The sequence below is a fragment of the Maniola jurtina genome, chromosome 10 (genome assembly GCF_905333055.1).
Source record: "Maniola jurtina chromosome 10, ilManJurt1.1, whole genome shotgun sequence".
Classification (NCBI taxonomy): Eukaryota; Metazoa; Arthropoda; class Insecta; order Lepidoptera; family Nymphalidae; genus Maniola; species Maniola jurtina.
Genome location: NC_060038.1, coordinates 3,044,937 through 3,064,834, shown reverse-complemented (window position 1 = coordinate 3,064,834; position 19,898 = coordinate 3,044,937). Strand labels below are relative to the sequence as shown.

Genomic DNA, 19,898 nt, shown 5'->3' with positions numbered 1-19,898 from the left:
TTCGCGTTATCTAGGGAGTTAAGACGGTTTGTCTTAGCATCAGATATATATTATTTTATTTTTAACCCCCGACCCAAAAAGAGGGGTGTTATAAGTTTGACGTGTGTATCTGTGTGTCTGTGTATCTGTGTATCTGTCTGTGGCATCGTAGCGCCTAAACGAATGAACCGATTTTAATTTAGTTTTTTTTGTTTGAAAGGTGGCTTGATCGAGAGTGTTCTTAGCTATAATCTAAAAAAATTGGTTCAGCCGTTTAAGAGTTATCAGCTCTTTTCTAGTTTTCTTGTAGAAAAGAAGGTTAGATAACCGTTAGGTTCATAATATTATGTCAATAGACAAATGTCAAGCTGTCAAGATGGACGTTGCCTAAATACATAATAATTTATTTGAAAATAATGTTTTGGAAAACTCAAATACTTTGGATCGTCGGGGGTGTTATGAATTTTTAATTTACACTTGTAAAATGATATCATTTTCACTATCAGCAAAAGTAAAGTCCCTTTGCAAACCAAACTTTGCATTGTTAACGTCCGTTTGCATCAATTAATACTTTGCTTGTCTGCTTAACTTGTAAATTGTTCTTGTTTAAGCAGTATCTACATTATGACGCCTTTGTTCCGAAGTGCCATTAAACTTGTCAAGTAATTAATTCCACAAAGCAACGTGAACACTGACTGCGGCAAATAACAATGTAAAATTATGAATATTTTATAAGTACTCACCTACTTGAAGATATTATTATTGAGCTTTTGAATTACTTTAATTGCTGCGAGGCATAAGCATAAAATTTAATCGGACGTTTCCCACGTCATTACTGTTTCAGTTTATTTTGGTCTTCATTATTTTGGCTCGTGGGAGTCGTGGGTGATAAAGTAAACTCTTCCTTTTGGTCTTCATTATTTTGGCTCGTGGGAGTCGTGGGTGATAAAGTAAACTCTTCCTTTAAAGTAAACTACTTACATAATGCAATTAATGTTACACCTGTTATTAAAAGTATATCAATAATTATTTATTCGAATACTCTCCATAAAGGAATCTCCGACGCGGTTTATTCTTTGTTCTTACGCTTGGCACGGCTGTCGTGATCATTTCACAGTGTTGCGATATATTTGACTATCCATTTCTTCTCTTCTCTGACAACTGCTTTTTTGTGCTCTGATCATGTCATCTGATTGTGACAAGGGAACATCCGTAGCCCTAACTTGGGTTATACAAAATTTGATCTGAAATTAAAATGTTTTATGGGCCATATTACCTACTTTCAAAATAAATATTTATTTATGTTTATTATATTATTTGTTTTCGGTGATAGATAGAGAAGAGATTAATTAATATTTGTCTTCATTTAAGATCTAGATTCTAGAACAACAAAAAAAAGATTGATTCGCGTAATACGTTTGATGGAGAAGAGAGTAAGATGTGGTACTGATTTAATAAATTCTATTCCAGGAAATGAAATAACAGATGTAACAGGGGACAACTGGCTAGGTCTAGAGAATACCTTACAAACACTCATCCTAGCTGACAACTCGATAGCCAGTCTACCCCTCGATGCGTTCTCTGGACTACCGATGCTTGAAACATTGGACTTACATGGGAACCATTTATCTGTGATCGACAGTGGGGTCTTTAGAGATGGTATGAGCAGACTGAGCAAGGTAAAGTATAGTTTCAATTTCTCTTTTGTTTGTCGTGCTATTTTTTGTGTCTTGGGCTTTGCCCGCAATATCCCGAATTCTGGTGCATCGATTTCGATCTAAGTTGGACCAACTTTTATCTCAACAGATCTCGTAGTTTTAATTTAAATTAAACCGATTTTAAATAAAACCATCAAAATAATATCATTTTATAATAGTACTCCATTTCTGCGTTTTAAATAGTTCAGTGTTAAAGGTCGTGATCTCTTTTCGTTAATCACAATTTGCGTTAGTGATTAATTTTAAGGATGTTTTTATATACTTCTAATGAACATTTTAAGGAACTGTAATATGAGTGAAAAATTAATATGTGAGAGTAAGGGGCTATTTGAAAATATCATAATATTATAATAGTTCAGAATATAATGTTGCCAGTAAACGAGAATAGTGTAGAAGAAATAAACGCTAAAAATCACATTTGGTACAACATTTTCTGAAAACTTTATTTTCACTCCATGCTTCAAAGCCACTAAAATAATGAGCATTAAAAATACGATATTAAAAGAAAATATATTCAAAAATTTTCCTCTACAAACTCTGATGATGCAATATAAACTGCGAAATAATGAATTCGAAAAAGTTTTGCTTGTTTAAATTGGGAGGTAGAGCAGTTTTACGCGGGAGCGTATTTTAGAATTTATTTTGTGAAAATACGGACAGCGGCGAAGAGATTTTAATGCTTTTTGTTTTGGGAACTGTGGAACTAACGGAAGCCATGAATATTGTTATCAGTTGAGAGGTGAACAGAATTTAGACTTAAGTCCACGACTTCAGTAGATATTTAATTTAGTTTTAAACTATGAAAAATTCTCTAAAAATACAAAGTTATGGTGGTCTTGACATCTACATCGGCGAATCACACCCGATTTAGTGCTTAAACTCGTCATTTCGATTGGTTACCGATGTTAATCAATGAAAAAAATAATTTGGCTGTTATTCGTTTGCTGTTCTTTGGATACTTTTCATAGTGCACTAAATAAATCAATACTTTACTACTAAACAATAGTAAAGAGTTACTCCTGAATTTCCTACGTGCTTTTTATCAATAGAAAACCAGTGGTAGAGTTAACTGTCTATTACGACAGTTAAGCCTACCACTGGTTTTCTATTTTTAAACTTGACACGAGTTGCAATACATAAATTATTGTAATTTAATTTAGTTGCTTTTAGATACATATGATTAAGTGCCAAAACTGTTTCAGCTTCTCCTTGGAGACAATCAGCTCACATTGATTCCTTACGAGGAGCTATCCCCGCTGCGACTGTTACGTGTTTTGGATCTTTCCAACAATCTTATCAAGCAAATACCTCCAGCTCACGACTTGAATGGTGTCAAACTGTCACTGGATCTTTTGAAGTATGTGTATCATCTGATAGATCTTTAAGAATCAATTTTGAATAAATAGTTGAATTGAATTTTTCTTCATAATTTTCATATCTTATATATATTTTCTAAGCGGTCTCATTGAAACAATTTTAATTTTCAGATTGGATGAGAACAATATAAGGGTTATACTACCGGGCTCTTTTAAGCATTTCAACGTTCTGAACACAACAACCCTGGATGGAAATCCAATATACTCGATCAGAGTAAGTTATATATAACATATTTTTTCAATTCCATATCAAAGAAAATTATGTTGAATCGATAACATAAATCCAGGAATACGTTAAAGATTACATTGTTTTCAATATAAAACAATTGCCACTTAATGCCTTGTATTAATTGAGATAAACTGTAATAATAATGGTAATGATTTTCTAAGAAATCTAGATAAAATAAGAAAACTATGGCATATTATTAGAATACATAATAAATATTGAATTTAAACTTAAAATGAAGAACAAAGAGATTCTGTAACTTAGCATGATGATAGTGAAAAATTATTCAAGAAAGTAAGAACTTCTCTTTGATAACAGCATAAAGTCAAAATATAAAATTTCAGGAAGACGCGTTCCGCAATGCAAAGATCAAAACGTTATCCCTCCGGGACTGCGGCATCTCAGATCTATCTCCAGCATCCTTCGCCGGCCTCGAGAATAGCCTGCAATATCTAGATCTTTCGGAGAATAACTTGACAATGATTTCCAAATTCATGCTGAACAAATTGGATTCGTTGCGGTTCTTGAACCTGAGAGAGAATAAGGTAATGACAATCTCATCAATACTGTTGACAGTGATATTGATTATTATGATTTCCTCTTGTGTGATCATGTAGAATTTGATATAGAAGATGAAAATGTCACTTGTACAAAGCCATAATAAATCTACGAACTTTGGATACTAGACAAATGAAAATGTATAATAGACCGAATAAGCTATTACAGCGCAATAAATAAATAACTATATAATACAACGAGCTATATATAGTATAATAACAACTATAGTTAAAATACGAAATCGAACGTTAATTTAACACTCCATTTCAGGTGGACACCAACTTATTAGCAACGAACAGCCCACCAGAACAGTATCAATCACCAGCAGTTAATCATTTTCAATACAAACTATTCTTTTTGGACATCAGCGGATCTTCTTCTTTGGAAATGAGCTTGCAAGACGTTCGGAGGTTCGTATTGGAGAGAACAAACAACACTGACAAAATAGAACAATAATAATTTAAATAGTTCTTAGTAGACTAACAATCCATATAAAATTTACACAACCTAAAAACTGTTTCCAGTTGTTCCGATTATAACTAGAAGGTAAAGAATTTGTAGTTGTGATAAGTACCAAGTATATTATTTAGTTTGTATTTGATCTGTATTTTGGCAATAGTCATCCTTTGTTAAAATTTTGAGAAAATTTTCGACTGCTTTTAGTTAGACTCCACCTTAGTCAACAAAGATTACGAAATGTTTTGTTTCGAATAAAACAATAGTGTTACTTTCCTTATATAAGGATATTAACAGCGTTGATTTTGATTAGGTTTTGCCTAAAAGTAAAATTAATAAAAAGTCTGCCCTGCAAAAATTGACAGATTTTTTTTCTGTTTAATCTCTATAATAATTTTAATCTTTCTACCCTCATTTTAACTCGTTTCTTCACCTGCATGAAATTTAGCACTTATAACGTGTACTTGAATCTAGTTAGATTTGGAATTTTTATAGAATAGGTAATTCTAGTTTTTAAATTTTTACAAATACTTTTTGTGCGTGTAATTTTTTTAGTAAATACATAATAATATGGCACAGCTTGAACATTTATAGATTTTTGTAGGTCGATAGTATAAAGATTTTTCTCTAGAAATATAGCTTCGTACAAGACTGCTATTACATTTTTATTGCAGAAACCAGTCAGACATTGAATTTTGCCGCTATCAAAGCAAGTAAGTTACGGTATGTTATTTGTACCAACTTGAGGCTTTTTCCGTTGTACCTATATCACATTATTAATGGCAACTTAGATGTCGTAGAACTGCTTTTTATTGTTAAATGCAGTTACATTTTGCACGTTTTTATATTTTCTTCAAATAATATAGTTTCTATTAATATTTATCATGAAACATGAATGTTTTTGCTGCTATTATTACTATTCAGTTGGGCTGTTATACAATTTGTGTTTTATGTTTGTGTTATATATTTTCTTCTTGTACTTTATACAACTAAATACCACTCGGATTTATTTTGTTCCTACCAATAATCATTCACAACACGATCACCGACATGTTCTACACAAAACTTTAGATTGTTAGAGGTATTCGTTCAAATCATTTATCAATATTTTTTGTTATTTTTCTGCTTTAACTTGAGTTAAAATGATGCGTTAGGTATTCATTTGCCATTACTTTTGTTATGGTGATGTTATTTAGTTACTGTCGTATTTAGAATATTGATCGAACTAGCAATTTTTAGGTTGTGTAAATGCAAAAAAAATCAAACTTCCAAGGGTTCAAATACTTACTTTAATGGTTTTTGTATTATGTTTATTCAAAATGTCTATGCAATTTCTCAAATTTTTCTTTTTCAGGATGCGCTCGCTTCGATCCTTATCAGTCAGTAAATTAATAAGACGAAGTATAACTTCAGAAGATTTTCTTGAATTTGGTGTAGATTTGGAAGATCTAAGAATCATCGGGAGCACGGTCAATCGAATTGAAGCCAGTGCTTTTCAACACGTTCGTACGATAAAAACGTTAGAACTCTCAGAAAACAATATCGAATACATTGATCCATATGCATTTGCTGAGGTAAAAACTACAAAAAATATGTCGTTAGTTCAACTAGTTTTCACTTTCGATGGACCTAATTAAAATTCATGTGTTTTTAAATTTCAGTTACACAGCTTAACCACGTTAAAAATGGCAAATGGTTTGGCAGATACAGTAAAAATATTACCATTTGAACCATTAAAAGCTCTAATAGAGTTACAAAATCTAGACATGAGCAATAACAAATTAAAAAATGTACCTGATACTTCATTCCACTTTTTGTATAAATTAAAAACTCTTAATTTGCAAGACAACTTTATTGAACACTTTTCCAAAGGAACTTTACAGGTAATATTTATAATATGCATACCTACAAAAAAAATTGTTAAGTATTTGATTATTATTGGCTTTCATGTATTTGTTTTTTCTTGTAGACTGACATACATAAAGAGCTAGAAAGTGTGTGCCTGTCGTTAAATCAAATGCAAAGGATTGACATGCATACTTTCGTGAACTTAAGAGAGCTGCAGGAAATTTTGATAGAGGACAATTTGATAGAAACTGTTCACAGAAGATCATTTACAAGTTTGGATAATTTGAAAGTAATCAGGTTGAGAGGAAATATTATTTCTGAAATTAGCGAAGAGGCATTTCAGAATTTACCAGCTTTGAAAGAGTAAGTAAAGCATCCAAAAACGAAGGAATTAGTAAATTAACTTTCACAAGGTATTAAGAATATACTATTAATGCGTTTTATTTCTTTTCAGATTGGATATTTCGTTTAACCAGTTAGAGACCTTTAAATTCTCTATATTTGACCAAGTGGGATCTGCTACGGCATTGAAAGTCAACGTTTCGTACAACAGAATAATTGCACTGGCGGATTCAAATGCTCCCAGCTTTTATTCGTCGAACTTCTACCCTCCACCTAAAGCGCAGAGTAAGTAATGAATGTAATAATTTTCGTTTAATCATTTTACTTCATTGATTTCAATAATATTCACTTTTTTAAATCTTATTTTAACGTATTTCTTCTCTTTGTGATTTTCTTTACTAATATTATTTTTATTTCATTGCACGCTGTCTTATCTTTTGCTTTAATCACAGGATTAGTATCTGAGGATCCCAGTCCTCTACGTATAGAAAGAGGTGATTTTATATTTTGCTTTTTTATATTTATTTATATTGCAACCTTTTCAACTGTTACCTACGTAATTTATTTAAGAAAGACTAGATTTATCTAGACTTCAAGAATATGATCTATTTTTTTTTTTCATTTATAAGACAATTTATATTTTTCAGGTCTCGGTACTGTGTCAGTTAATATTAGAGTCATGGATTTATCACATAACAACATTTCTTACATTGCACCTTACTACTTCAGGTATATAATATATTTCATTATTGTAAAGGCCCTTGAAATATCTAGAGATATTATCATTATTACGTAATAAGTAGGTATCTATGATGATGAAATACGTTTTGTTTTTCAGACACGCAGATTTAACCTTGTCAGAACTCTACTTGTCTCATAATTTGATTAGAAACATTACAAGGGAAGTTTTCGGCTCTATGCTTATGTTGCAATACTTGGACTTGTCACATAACCAAATATATCATATGGAATATGATTGTTTTAAGAAAGTGAGGAATTTACAGGTAAGTTAATATTATAACGACATTCTAATGACTAAACTATAGTTTACTCTTCTCTCTACTTTCTTTCTCTGTTTTTTCTTCTATCTATCTCTTTTTCCTTTCCTTTTAGGTTTGAATGGTTCAGAAGTATGATTTCAACTTATAATAATTATACACCCATAATATGATCAAGATGACTAATATGTGTTGTACATTATATTTCAGATTATAGACCTATCGCATAATTATTTAATCGAAATGCCGGTAGAGGTATTTCATGACATGCATGGATTGACTTCGGTAGATCTTTCTGATAATAACATAAGAAATATTGCGGATAATCTCATTATTTCACCGGCTTTAGAAAGGTAAAATTTTTGTTTCTTTGGTAAATAAATCAACAATTTATTTAATATTTATGAATGAAATGCTTCATACACACAATTAACTTTTCTCGTAATATAGGATCATAATATGATAATATTGGTCTCTCAGAGGAATATACCTACTTTTAAAAACCTACTTTTACTATCTAATTGTATGATCAACAGGTTAGATCTTTCTGAAAACGAACTGTCAAGAATACCGACTAATTGTCTATCCCCTGCAGCGGCCATTAATTTGGTTGAACTAGACCTTAGTGGGAATCATATACCAGCCGTGGCTATTGCAGATCTGGTCCAAAGATTTAGAGTAAGCCCATCAATGTATTATTAGTTTGATCTTTTTATACAGTATAACTGATATTCATACACAAAATTTTGACGTAGTTTTGATACTAACTGCTTGATTAATAAAATGATAAAGAAAGTTTTGCCACACGTAATTAAATTGTTTTAAGGTAATGTATTTGAATTGAGTGGACTTGTACTTTGATATGTTTTATTTATATTATTGTGATATTTGATTGTATTTATCTTAAATCTATTGTAAAACAAAATAATTAGATATTAACAAAATTATTACTTGTTTAATATCCTTTGCGTTGAATTTTAAAAGCTACACATTGCATAATTTTTTGGGATTTCATTTGAATTTTTTGTCCAAATGGTGACATGGTTTTATAAGAAGATTGCATATTGGAAATTCATAGTTGATACATATTATTTTCATCCGTTAAAAGTAATGTTCTTTCCTATCTATGCACTTAATAGAATACGAATCAAACCTGTGCTTAAAAATTATGGTGTTGCATTTTAAATATTACATAAAATAAATTCCACGTAAAATGAAATTCAATAAACTTCTTCTCTGAGGAAGGAAATTCTAGATCAATGTTATTAGAACTCTTAGAAGTCTATTAATTAATCTCGATACTTGAAGGCTAATCTAAGTGAGAAAAGACTGAAAAGAATGACGTACAGGATATGAAACAGTACGTAACACCCTCAGTGAACGTTACTAACCAATAGATAGCAGTTGTTATGTGTTGCCAGTGTGAGGTGTGAGGTGTGAGGTGTGGTAGATGCTAATGTGGCGTGTCCCGCATGTTCAGCACGACTCGGGCGACTACTGGCCGGAGGAGCCCGACTACAGCGACGAATACATGTACCACACGGCTAGGCGAGATCACACCAGGGTGTTCCACCAAAAAAAGCAATACCCGCAGAATATATTGTTTAAGGTAGACCGCCCTATGTATATACTTTAATTATTACCCGTTGCTTCTTTAGCTTATTTTGAAATTTAGCGATTTTTCCTCAGCTCGGTGATTATCAAATGACTTCTATAGACTGGACCGCGCTAGTATTTATGTAGTATATGGCGCTACGCAAATGCGTGTCATACACAAACGTACGTATTTCTGTTCACTTTTTAAATAAGAAATATGAACTTTGTATACCAGGAGTTTTTCTACTTTGTTATCAAATTGCTATACTTAATTGCAATATCGTTGTTTGGCTAAAATAATATTTACCGTTCTACCATAGAATTGCGCAAAACCGTGACCTTTAGCATTTTTAAATGCGGTCGAGAGTCAATCTGGCCGCACAAATATTTTTGTTCAACGTTTCTAATAAAAATCGCTAAGGTGCAAATAGCTAAACGCCCTTCTGGCAGCCATATTTCCTTCCACGTCTTATGTACGTACTTTCAAGGCAAGATTGAATAGGCATGTTCTAGGCAAGCGAGCCTGCCCTTAACTTAGGCCTCATCATTGCCTTTCGTCAGGCATGATTGTCGTCAAGCACAGGCCTTACTTGACAATATATTAGAGAATGGTACGTTATTACAGTCAATAGTGAGTGAGCAACAGCCAATCATAAAGCGATCATCATACTGTAGGCTGCTGTCCAAACTGCGTCATAGCAAAACTGCTGTCAAATCTAAAAATTCGCTAAATGTCAAAAAAGTTATAGAACCCGGGCTCTGACTACTTTTTCGCTACGACATTCAAATCGTAACACATTTTAAACTGCATTTTGTGACTTCTTCTTGTATGAGTAACTGATTCTGTCGCGTATTACGCAGAATACGATTTCAATCTCGTAGGAAGTCCAGATCACGAAAAACTTCTATGAATTTCTGAACTTGGGAATAGGTAGAGAAACGTCTTCGCCGTCTTAATTTGCTGTCATAAAACTTTTACCCGGATAAATGGATATATTCCGTGATTCTTAGCGTAGAAGTTTTACGCGATCTGTAACTTTTCTATTATAATTCGTGTGAGGCCAGATTCAGATAATCGTATTCACTACACCACTGCACATCTTATATTTTTCTTTGAAGAATTCTAAGTAGATTCTTGGAAATATTTAATAATATTGTAATTTAAAAATGTTCTACACGTGCGGTTTGATATGATGTCTGAACTCTGAACTCATAATTTGACAATTTTAGTCTGTTTTGTTTTAAATTTTGATGCACTTATTTTGCTTATTGTGTAGTCAGTTGCTTGAGTCGTAATTGCACACAATTTAATCACTAATTGAGAAAATGCACAGTAGAATGCTTCGGAAATTGATTGATTGTAGCTTGCATTCGGAAATTGATATGCCTGCAAACCAAAATATTAAATTTTATTTTGTTATCTTATGGTACCTACTTATAAAAGAAGCAAAAATATCGGCGAACAACTTTAGTATTATGTCTGAAAATTCACATATTTTAATGCTTTAACAAAATAAAAGTTTGAGCTAACTAATAATTATTTACTATGGTAATCATTTTTAGCTGACTTCCAGCTTTAGATAATATTGTTATTTGCTAATATGCTGCCATCTAGGAATACACATTTTGTTTTTTTTTTAGTCTTTGGCCTGGTTGGATCTCTCCGACAATCATTTGGTGCGAGTGGAAAGCGGTTCATTTGCAGCATTGCCTAGACTGCGCTGGTTGGATCTAGGCATGAATACACCTTTCCAAAACGGTGAAAGAGGTGGAAGTATCTTCAAAGGACTGGAAAGAAGGTTGTCACATTTAGGCCTTAAGAACGTCAGTTTAACCAATGTAAGCATACACTACTTGTTATTCTTTAAATTATAATCTCTATTATAGGTGTTGTAGCGACGTTGATTCCTTGATTTTAACGTCAAACGCAACCCACCCAATTGTATTCGGACGCCTGCCATTTTAAAATGGCAATTCAAAGGATAGTAGTTTGCTACTTAATTCAATCAGGCGCAATTGTTTTATCATATCTACAACATCATATTACATATCTAAATAAAATAAAGAAAATCTTTGTTTGAGTTCTCAATACTCATATTAAGTGTCTACTACTTTCAAATTCAAATGAGTTAAATCATAGCTATCGAATATTTCGTCATCTTAAAGTATTTTCAGAGGAAAGTTACTTTTTAAGCTAAAGAAAGACTTGGCGTAGTATTTATTATTTCGTATTTCATTTAAGGTGCCATCGATGCCATTACCGAAGCTAAAAAGTTTGGATTTATCATACAATAATCTGCCATCAGTCCCAACGGACATAACAGCAAACTTAACTCGTCTTCGAGCCCTGGACCTCTCATACAATGATTTGACAACCGTGCCTGTGGTAAACATATAATTTTGTCTTAAAAAATAAAAAAAATTTAATTATAAGTAACGCTTTTAGCTACAGCAGAATGCAACATGGTGATTTTGTGTATCCATAAAACAAAATGTGAAAAACATATATTTTTTACTTATTTTCTAGGCAACTCACTCTTTAAGTGACCTCCGTTGGCTGTCTTTATCTGGTAACCCTATACCAGCTCTTATGAACACGAGTATGTATGGAGTATCACCACGCCTGGAATATCTTGACGTTACCCATTTACGGTTAAATATTCTGGAGGTAAGTTAACTGATCGTTAACTTTAAAATAGTACGATTTTTTATAACTTTTGTTATTACACCATTATTTGAGGCATTATCTATGATTAAATAAATATTTATTTGTTATAGCATGGCGTTTTCAGCAAAATGTATGGACTAAGAACCTTAAAAATTTCTGTCAATGGAAACATCAGGGATTTCAATATTCCCAGAATCCTAACACATAACTACGCTTTAGAAAATCTATACATACAAGTGTCTAACAACCAAATAGATCTTGGCAAAGAAATGATTGGACAATTGCCTTCCAAGCTGAACAATATTACCATAACTGGAAAGGCTTTGAAGTTTCTTTCACAACATGTTTTAAGCGTAAGTACCAAATACGATTTTCTGTCTTCGTTTTAAAGTTCTTAGCTTTCATCTTTATTCATTGACAAATCCAAATTAACTTCATAGCGAAAAAACTCTGTCTGTTTGTTTTTGACGTGACAACGTCTTATAATTCGATAGAGCCGGCTGCACGCACGAAAAAACATGACTCATGCGGCGTTACCTCGCTCTGAGGCGTTCCATGTAAGGCTTTCTGAAGTGCAAGCGAGAGCGCGGAACGAGCGACAAAGAAGCACAATCGGCCTTTGTTGTCACGTTCAACTATCGTCAGTAAACCGACTTTACAGACAACCAATTTTTTTAGAAACCATTTTTTTGACAAGATTTTAGTCAATCCACGCGGACATAATCTTGGACAGATAGATAAGCGTAATTTTTATTCACTAAAGCAATAGAATTTGGAAGTTTTTGGTACCTACGTTTGATCTTAGCTTTTTACCATCAGAATATTTGTACTATTAATTATTCATTTAACATTATGTTTTTCAAGGGTGTCATGTCCCAAACGATGACGCTGACAATTTTCAACACAAGCATCGAGGAAATTGAAGGCGAGATATTCTGGAGACCAGGTCGCATTGAGAATTTAACCCTGGACTTGAGAGACAATTTAATCACGAGAGCACCTAACCCTGCTAGAAATGAATGGCCTGGTGTTCCCAATTCAGTGTTCCTGCATGATATATTTGTTGCGGGCAACCCTCTTTATTGTGATTGTCGTATTGGGTAAGAAAAAGATCTTTCATGAATACTATGAAAATATATGCAGAACAAGTTACGTGCAAAAAAACTTTCCAAATCAAAGCTTTTTTAATGTATTAAGAAAAGTTGTAATTTTCTCTTGAATACAAAAATATGTAAATAGGTCATAACACAACTATCCTGCCAACTCTCAAATAGTCTATTTGGCAGTTCCAGTGTCCACTTTACATCTTCATCTCCGGTCCATAATTTTTTTGAAAAATCTTCATGAAAAACCGTGGCGTTTGGAAGTCCATACATGAGACCTATGTCTAATTGATATTGATAGATAAGAATGATGTTGATGATTCATGAAACTCAAGTGAAACGAATGAGTAGAAATTCAACAGCCCGCCATATTCCAACAGAGTTCCAATGTCCCCACCATCACCAATGACGCTCAATAATACCATAATCATCTATTGTCATCCAAGCTACACGTGTCTAGAAAATTTTAATTCAATCAGACAGTTGAAAGCAGCTGAAAAATCAGTCACCAATTTCAACGGAATGATAACGTACAATTCAAACTAATGCAAAGCTTTTAAACCACGGGAAAGTTTCACATTCCTATCGAGTTCCTTTTTTCTGGCACGTTCTTTAAAATTAAACTTAATTTTACTTAACAGGTGGATTCAAGCGTGGGATCGTAAGCGAAGACAATATCTATGCGAGAGCCCATCAGAATGTGTAGCGACGAGAGATGATGTCCGTTTTGCAAAATGCCCTTCACATTACAACAGGACCTTTAGTGATGTAAGTTTTTTTTATTGATGACAAGTTAGCCCTTGACTGAGATCTGACTGCAGTAAGTAGCAATGTAGTCTGAAATGGTACCAAGCTACCCTGAAGAGATATTATTGCAGTTTTATTTAATTGATACACTTATTGGTTTCTACGCGTGGCGTCGTACCAAAACGCTGCACGGTATTACCAGTAAGTAATTACTGCCAAAGAATTCTGCCAAACCAGGCCAGAGATGATTTAGAAATTATAAATTTCCAGATTGCCTTTGCCAGGTATTGAATTCAGAATCTTCCACTTACATTGTAGCAGTATGTGCAACCAGACACTCAATTTAGATATCAAAGTTTGCCAGACTAAGTCAGCTGTGAAAATTCAAGACTCCCCACTTACAGGCCAACATAAAAAATATCAAAATAAAAATAGTGACTTATCTTATTTTTTCTTTTTCGTAGGTAATTGCAAAAGATCTAGATTGCAGTTGGAGCAAAGGATTTTGGGGATCTCCTAACTTCTACGTTGTTATACTAACGGCAGTTTTGACGTGCCTCTATATTTGAGGGTTATTTTGGCTGTTTCGAATCTCAGAAGAATTTCACATTGTTATAGCAAAGGTGTATGAAAGTAATTAGACTTTGAAGTGTAACACAAGCAAGTAAAATGATTTTTAACTAAACCTGATAAATAAGATCCAAATTGTCATCTCAAGTAAAATAAAGTGATTTCGAACAACTGCGGGGCGTCTAAGAGGACATTTGATTGATAAAGATTACAAAATTAATTTAACTATAATATAAAGTAAGTCAAGTAAAGTTAAGTTTAGTTAAAAATCTGCTTGATAAAGAAAATACTAAAGAAACATGAGTGAGATGGTGTAGTGATATCTCATCAACTGCTTATACTGTACCTGTCAAGTGGCCTACTCAGTAATTTTGGGACGATACTGAATAGCCAAATCCTAGTTAGTGTAGTGATTTTGGAGGTATTTGCTGTAAAGGTCGACTGTGAACTACGGAAGATATTCGTGTACGTTGCTACAAAAAGAGAGACTTGATTGCATAAAATCACGTGGAAGTCTACTAAATTGTGATTTATCAATATTCTGAAAGCGATGTGTGATCTCAATGAATTGTTTTACAAAGTTACCGTTTAATAACAAAAATTGGATTAATTTGTTTAAGTACCTTATAGCTTCCCCACGGAGTAGCAATAAAATAGATTAAATTATCATTTTACTTATTTATGTATTAAGGTTTTAATTATATTTTACGTATAATCTTGCAATTAATATGTGTAATGTTTTATACAATGTAAGTAAAATGAAGTAAGCATTGTGAGTGAAGTGCACTTAATGTGATCTTACAGTCGCAATTTGAACTTACAAGTTCACTAAAAGCAATGACTTTCATTAAATTGTCTGAATAGACTGCATTCGCTCGAATGACATGTGTTCGTCCATTGTTAAGATTAATATTATTTATATGTGTTTGTGTATTAGAATAATCATCACTCATTATTTCACCTAAATTGTCATTGGATGTGATTTTATTTCTTATTTAGTAGCTAACTTTGTTAAAACCAGACATTGTGGCTAACGATACTGTACACAATCTCTTAACTAAAGTGACAGATCATGTGGAAAAACATAGCATTAGATTTAGAACTGTCAATTCAGTTTAGAGATTATATTGTAAAACACATTTAGCCTCATTATAATTGTAGCTATTTAAAGAGAAGTCCTTTTATCTCATCGTCAAACATAATATTATTTCATAAAATACGTAAACATAAATCTTTACCTATACACTTTATTGACAAATTGTACTTTTACGCAGAGTTTATCTTGAATAAAATTGCTTTTAACGTGTACGCTCTTTTTGATTGTTTCTATTTCAAAGTCTATCTGGTTATCTCTTTTGAAAATATTTTATCATCTAGGTATGTTTCTACTTTAGTAGCTATTAATATAATGGATATTATACAAATCATGCTGTAATATATGTCATTAATTAGGATTATACTGACTGAATTTGACTACTCCAGTTATAATACATGTATTTAGTGCTTAGTAACGTGGTTTTCGATATTTGTGACCACATATTAGTGTTTAATAATGAAACTTAATTATATTTTCCTTTTGGTTATGTTTTACGTCACTCAAAACAATTTAATATCCTTACACATTATTAGTTTTTCAATACATTTTTGTCTCTAGCTAAATGCATGTTAGTCAGTAGCTTGATTAAACTCTAATAAAATGGGTGAATAAATGGAATACCTCTTTTCCAGTGGTCCATAATGAATGGTGTCAGGCCTACATGTTGAATTTTGTTTTCAATACCATCATAAAGCATTGTTACATTGTTTCATGCATTCAAAATGTGCTTAAATTTAATGAAATATTACTTATAATATTTACACATTAGCAGTTAGTCTTATGTTTTAGATTTCAACAACAACAGATCTAATATCTAAATAATTTGTATCATCGATTGATGCCTTTATTAAAAAATATATAATTATATGATTAGCAATTACTATTCTGGGCAAGATTATTTCGTATGAAGTATTCGTTTGTTTGCCAAACAGAAATTAATTGTATTGCTGATTGTGGTAATGAAAACAAAACGTTATCGTTTGTTGTGACAATGAATATATTTTGTGATATAACTTTAATCCTTCTATTTTTGATAAGCCTACAATGAATATTGCTAATCTTTATGGGAATTGTATAGCAGGAGATAAAATGGTTACTAAAATATAGTGGATACAGCTTTTAAGATTTTAGATTCCTGAATAGCATGTCAATTTTATTGAAATTGCCGATTTGCTAATTACAAAAATCTTTAAAGATAGGTACTTCAGTAACTGACTTTTACTAAACCAAAAAGTCATATGAAAGTTAAAAATACAATCATAAATTACAATATAAATACAAAAGTATTAAATAATGTTCGTAGGCGTACCTCATTACTTCAACAAATGAATAAAAGTAAAATTAAATTCAGTGTTTGAGCTTATATATAAATAAGACAATTTTGAATCCATTTACGTACATATGTGTAACATTATTATTTTAGTTTTTAACTTACAAACAAACTCGGCAATTTCAAGTAATATTACCTAGTTAGTAATGGTTGCAACCATGTACCAAAAAGTTCTAATTTCTTATCTAGTATAGAATTTATTTCTCTTCATTGATACTTATTCGTTTAAAGTAAGGCTTTAATATAATTAATTGTTTGAACATGTTATTTTATAAGTTACGGTTTTTATTTGATTTTTCTTCGACACCAAGCTATATACTTGTTTAAAATTTAATTTGTTGTGAAGTATAGAATATATACTTTCGATATTTCCATATTATTTTCATACGCAAGATCCGAATGTGATAGTAATTAGCTAGTGCCAATAAATAGTTTAAAGTAAATAATGAAATTTAATAATTTTAAAATATTTAAAAATTACCACTATATTCTTTATCAAATACTCGGGAAAAATATTATTTTTTCGATAAAAACTGTCCGAGCATTTTGTATTTAATCATCTTGAATGAGCTAAATAAACACTAATATTATATTCTAATATAGTGGACTATTATTTGATGAATCAAGTGAATACATTTGGTAAAATGGTACCAAAATTTTTCATGTTGCAAAACTGAACAAAATCAGAAAACAGTTGAAGAGAAAAAAAATTGCTAGCCGAAACAAAACATCTAGTAAAATAACTCATCAACAAAACTGGGATTAAATACTTGAAGATATCAATGATATGTACTTAAATTTTATCATGTTTCAAAACTATTGATGCATTTACAAAAATGTTCAGGAAAAATAATAGCCACCCAAAATAAAATTCTAAAAAGTAATGACTTGAGTCATATCATAAAGAAAACTGAGATAAAATCTTCAAATATACCAGTGATACTAGTTTTTCTTCGTGTAATGAAAAAATAGATGGCCACTAATGTAATCCACTTACTTTTAAGATGACGTAATTAAAAATACTTCTTATAATGCTTTACATTTCTGCACTTCACAAACGCTAAAAGGTGCTTAACCATTAAAGAGGATCCAAAAATATGTTTTTGTGTTTTGTGTTTGAGAGATAAAGCGTCTTGTTTTTTGGAGGCGGTATTTCAAAATTGTATATCATGATGTTTATTAAATGCTCGAGTTCCTATCGAAAAAATAATAACTGAATCTATTACTTATTATTTATTTATTTATAATGCCTATGAATGTTGTAAATATTGAAGCTACCGATGGATATTAGTCTCGATGTGTCGATGGGTTTGTCGTAAATGTACCTTGAAAAGGATTAGGGCAAGGATTGTAATGTCTTCACTACTTAAAACAACTTTTTAAATAGTGTGAATTTAAAAGTAATCATTGAATTATTAGCATATAAATAAATTATTGAGTTAATACTTATGTTTGTCTAATTTCTCCTATCTTTCTTCTTCTTACTTTTCTCACCTTGCTCTGAGTACCTACCAGGCCAGAGATTACCTAATGATAGAGATACCCCATATAAAAAAAATTGGTAATCCCTTAGTGGTTATTTTCTCTTTGATAAATCCACTCAAAATTCCACATTGCAATAATAATAATATTATGTTCCAATCAGAAATAAACTGCGCACTACCTTACTCTTTGAAAACTTACACCAGATGTATAGTGTTTGATCTCGATGGCTTTAAACAAAATTCATAAACATTTCATATTTGAGGATTTTTCAGATGAGAATAATACATACCTTCTATTCTGTAGGCAATCTGTAGATATCAAAAAAATAAATTATGACGTGACAACTTTCATAATCAATTTCTATGGATATATTAGCGACACACAAAATAATTTCTGTTTTACTAATTTATCGGTCACAATATCATAACGACCTTTAATAAAACTGTCTCGTAAAATTAACTTTGAGTCTGGATAAACGAACTTAATGACCGAAATTTAGATTCCACTTTGATATTTCATTGGAAGAACCAAGCGTGCAATAATTAAACTAAGTGCAGCACTTAAACCGAATTGAATACCTTACCGTAGTTGAGTAATAATATTCACAAATATGTTGTTTTCGACACAAAGCTCAGTTATCAAGTACTTAATAATTAAGTGAATCGTTAGTATGCAATGATAAGCAAGCACTTTATTGATCCATTTCCTTACGTTAATATTAGGTGTTACATTAACCCATAATCATATTGTTTTTATTATTATTCTCACTTAAGTGCTTTGATTTTTAGTGCCTGTGATTTTATTCAGAACTCGTAACATTTCTATTATTTCAGGTGGTGTAAGGTTCTAAGAATCAGAATTGGTAGAGAAGGGTTGGAATAGTATAATTTTGCAAAATATATATTGCGTAGGCGATATACACAAACAATGTTTATTTCTCATAACAGTAAAGTAAGTTATAGCCACTTATGATCAACGAAATTATTTTGGATATAAAAGTCATATTTTCATATGGTTCATATTTCTTTTGATCTCGACTTGCTCATTTTCTACAATTACTGTGTATTTAGTTTGTTAAAATATATTGGCTATAAACATTTCTGTCACTATAGTGAAAGCATCTTATTTAGGTTTATTCTTTTGTACAAGCCTCATTACTATATAAATATGGATGATGCTGTTGATGAAATCCGTACGTTATTAGAAATGACCTTGCCTGTGCTGTGACTGTGTGGCTTATGTCGTGTTCCCAGCTAAATTCAGTACAACTAAGGCATATTTTGGTTTTGCATGTATAAAACACACATAATATTAACTTTCTTGTAATACGTTGGATGCAATGGAAGTATTTATAAAGGACTAGAGAGTTAAGCCATTGAAATGCCACCATTATTAGTATTTTTTCCATATCATTAATTACTCGACAAGTAACCTGTTCAGTGCGCCTGTTGTATTAAAATAGCAATCCTAAAAATTGTGTTTGCTGTTTAATTCAAGCAGGTGCGATTAATTTTATTTTTATTTCTAACACAATAACATAACGAATATGAAAAGTTCTGGGTGTGTTTCATCAACAAACGCTCTCAGCGGGTACCTAATTGAATGAGGTGTCCTGCTGGCTCGAAATGAGATAAGGGGCATCAGTCCGTCACACGCTAGATTACTTGTTCAACCATTTTGTCATATAACATGTTATTAGGTTTTTATTGGGCACATGCCACTGTCAGGTTTATGATGATAAATATATACCTATTTTACAAAAATGACTTGGTTCTTTATGGTCGTAATATGAATTACTTATC

General features: G+C 31.7%; 1 protein-coding gene across 6 annotated transcripts in view; it reads left to right on the top strand.

Annotated features, from left to right (window-relative positions):
• Nucleotides 1-18,056, top strand: part of LOC123869027 (chaoptin) — a 69,513-nt gene extending 51,457 nt beyond the window's left edge. The window contains exons 6-28 of one of the 6 annotated variants that reach the window (XM_045911749.1): nt 1,450-1,658; nt 2,900-3,054; nt 3,185-3,287; nt 3,644-3,844; nt 4,128-4,267; nt 4,988-5,026; nt 5,668-5,887; nt 5,975-6,196; nt 6,283-6,524; nt 6,616-6,788; nt 6,956-6,997; nt 7,151-7,232; nt 7,342-7,507; nt 7,712-7,854; nt 8,038-8,179; nt 8,982-9,110; nt 10,739-10,936; nt 11,340-11,483; nt 11,625-11,765; nt 11,876-12,118; nt 12,630-12,865; nt 13,510-13,636; nt 14,080-18,056. In XM_045911749.1, the coding sequence (XP_045767705.1) occupies nt 1,450-1,658; nt 2,900-3,054; nt 3,185-3,287; nt 3,644-3,844; nt 4,128-4,267; nt 4,988-5,026; nt 5,668-5,887; nt 5,975-6,196; nt 6,283-6,524; nt 6,616-6,788; nt 6,956-6,997; nt 7,151-7,232; nt 7,342-7,507; nt 7,712-7,854; nt 8,038-8,179; nt 8,982-9,110; nt 10,739-10,936; nt 11,340-11,483; nt 11,625-11,765; nt 11,876-12,118; nt 12,630-12,865; nt 13,510-13,636; nt 14,080-14,184 (3,602 nt within the window). In that variant the 3' untranslated portion in view covers nt 14,185-18,056. The remainder of the gene's footprint in view (nt 1-1,449; nt 1,659-2,899; nt 3,055-3,184; nt 3,288-3,643; nt 3,845-4,127; nt 4,268-4,987; nt 5,027-5,667; nt 5,888-5,974; nt 6,197-6,282; nt 6,525-6,615; nt 6,789-6,955; nt 6,998-7,150; nt 7,233-7,341; nt 7,508-7,711; nt 7,855-8,037; nt 8,180-8,981; nt 9,111-10,738; nt 10,937-11,339; nt 11,484-11,624; nt 11,766-11,875; nt 12,119-12,629; nt 12,866-13,509; nt 13,637-14,079) is intronic. The other 5 variants (XM_045911750.1, XM_045911751.1, XM_045911753.1 and 2 more) reach the window with 5 other exon arrangements.
• Nucleotides 18,057-19,898: the final 1,842 nt, after the last annotated feature.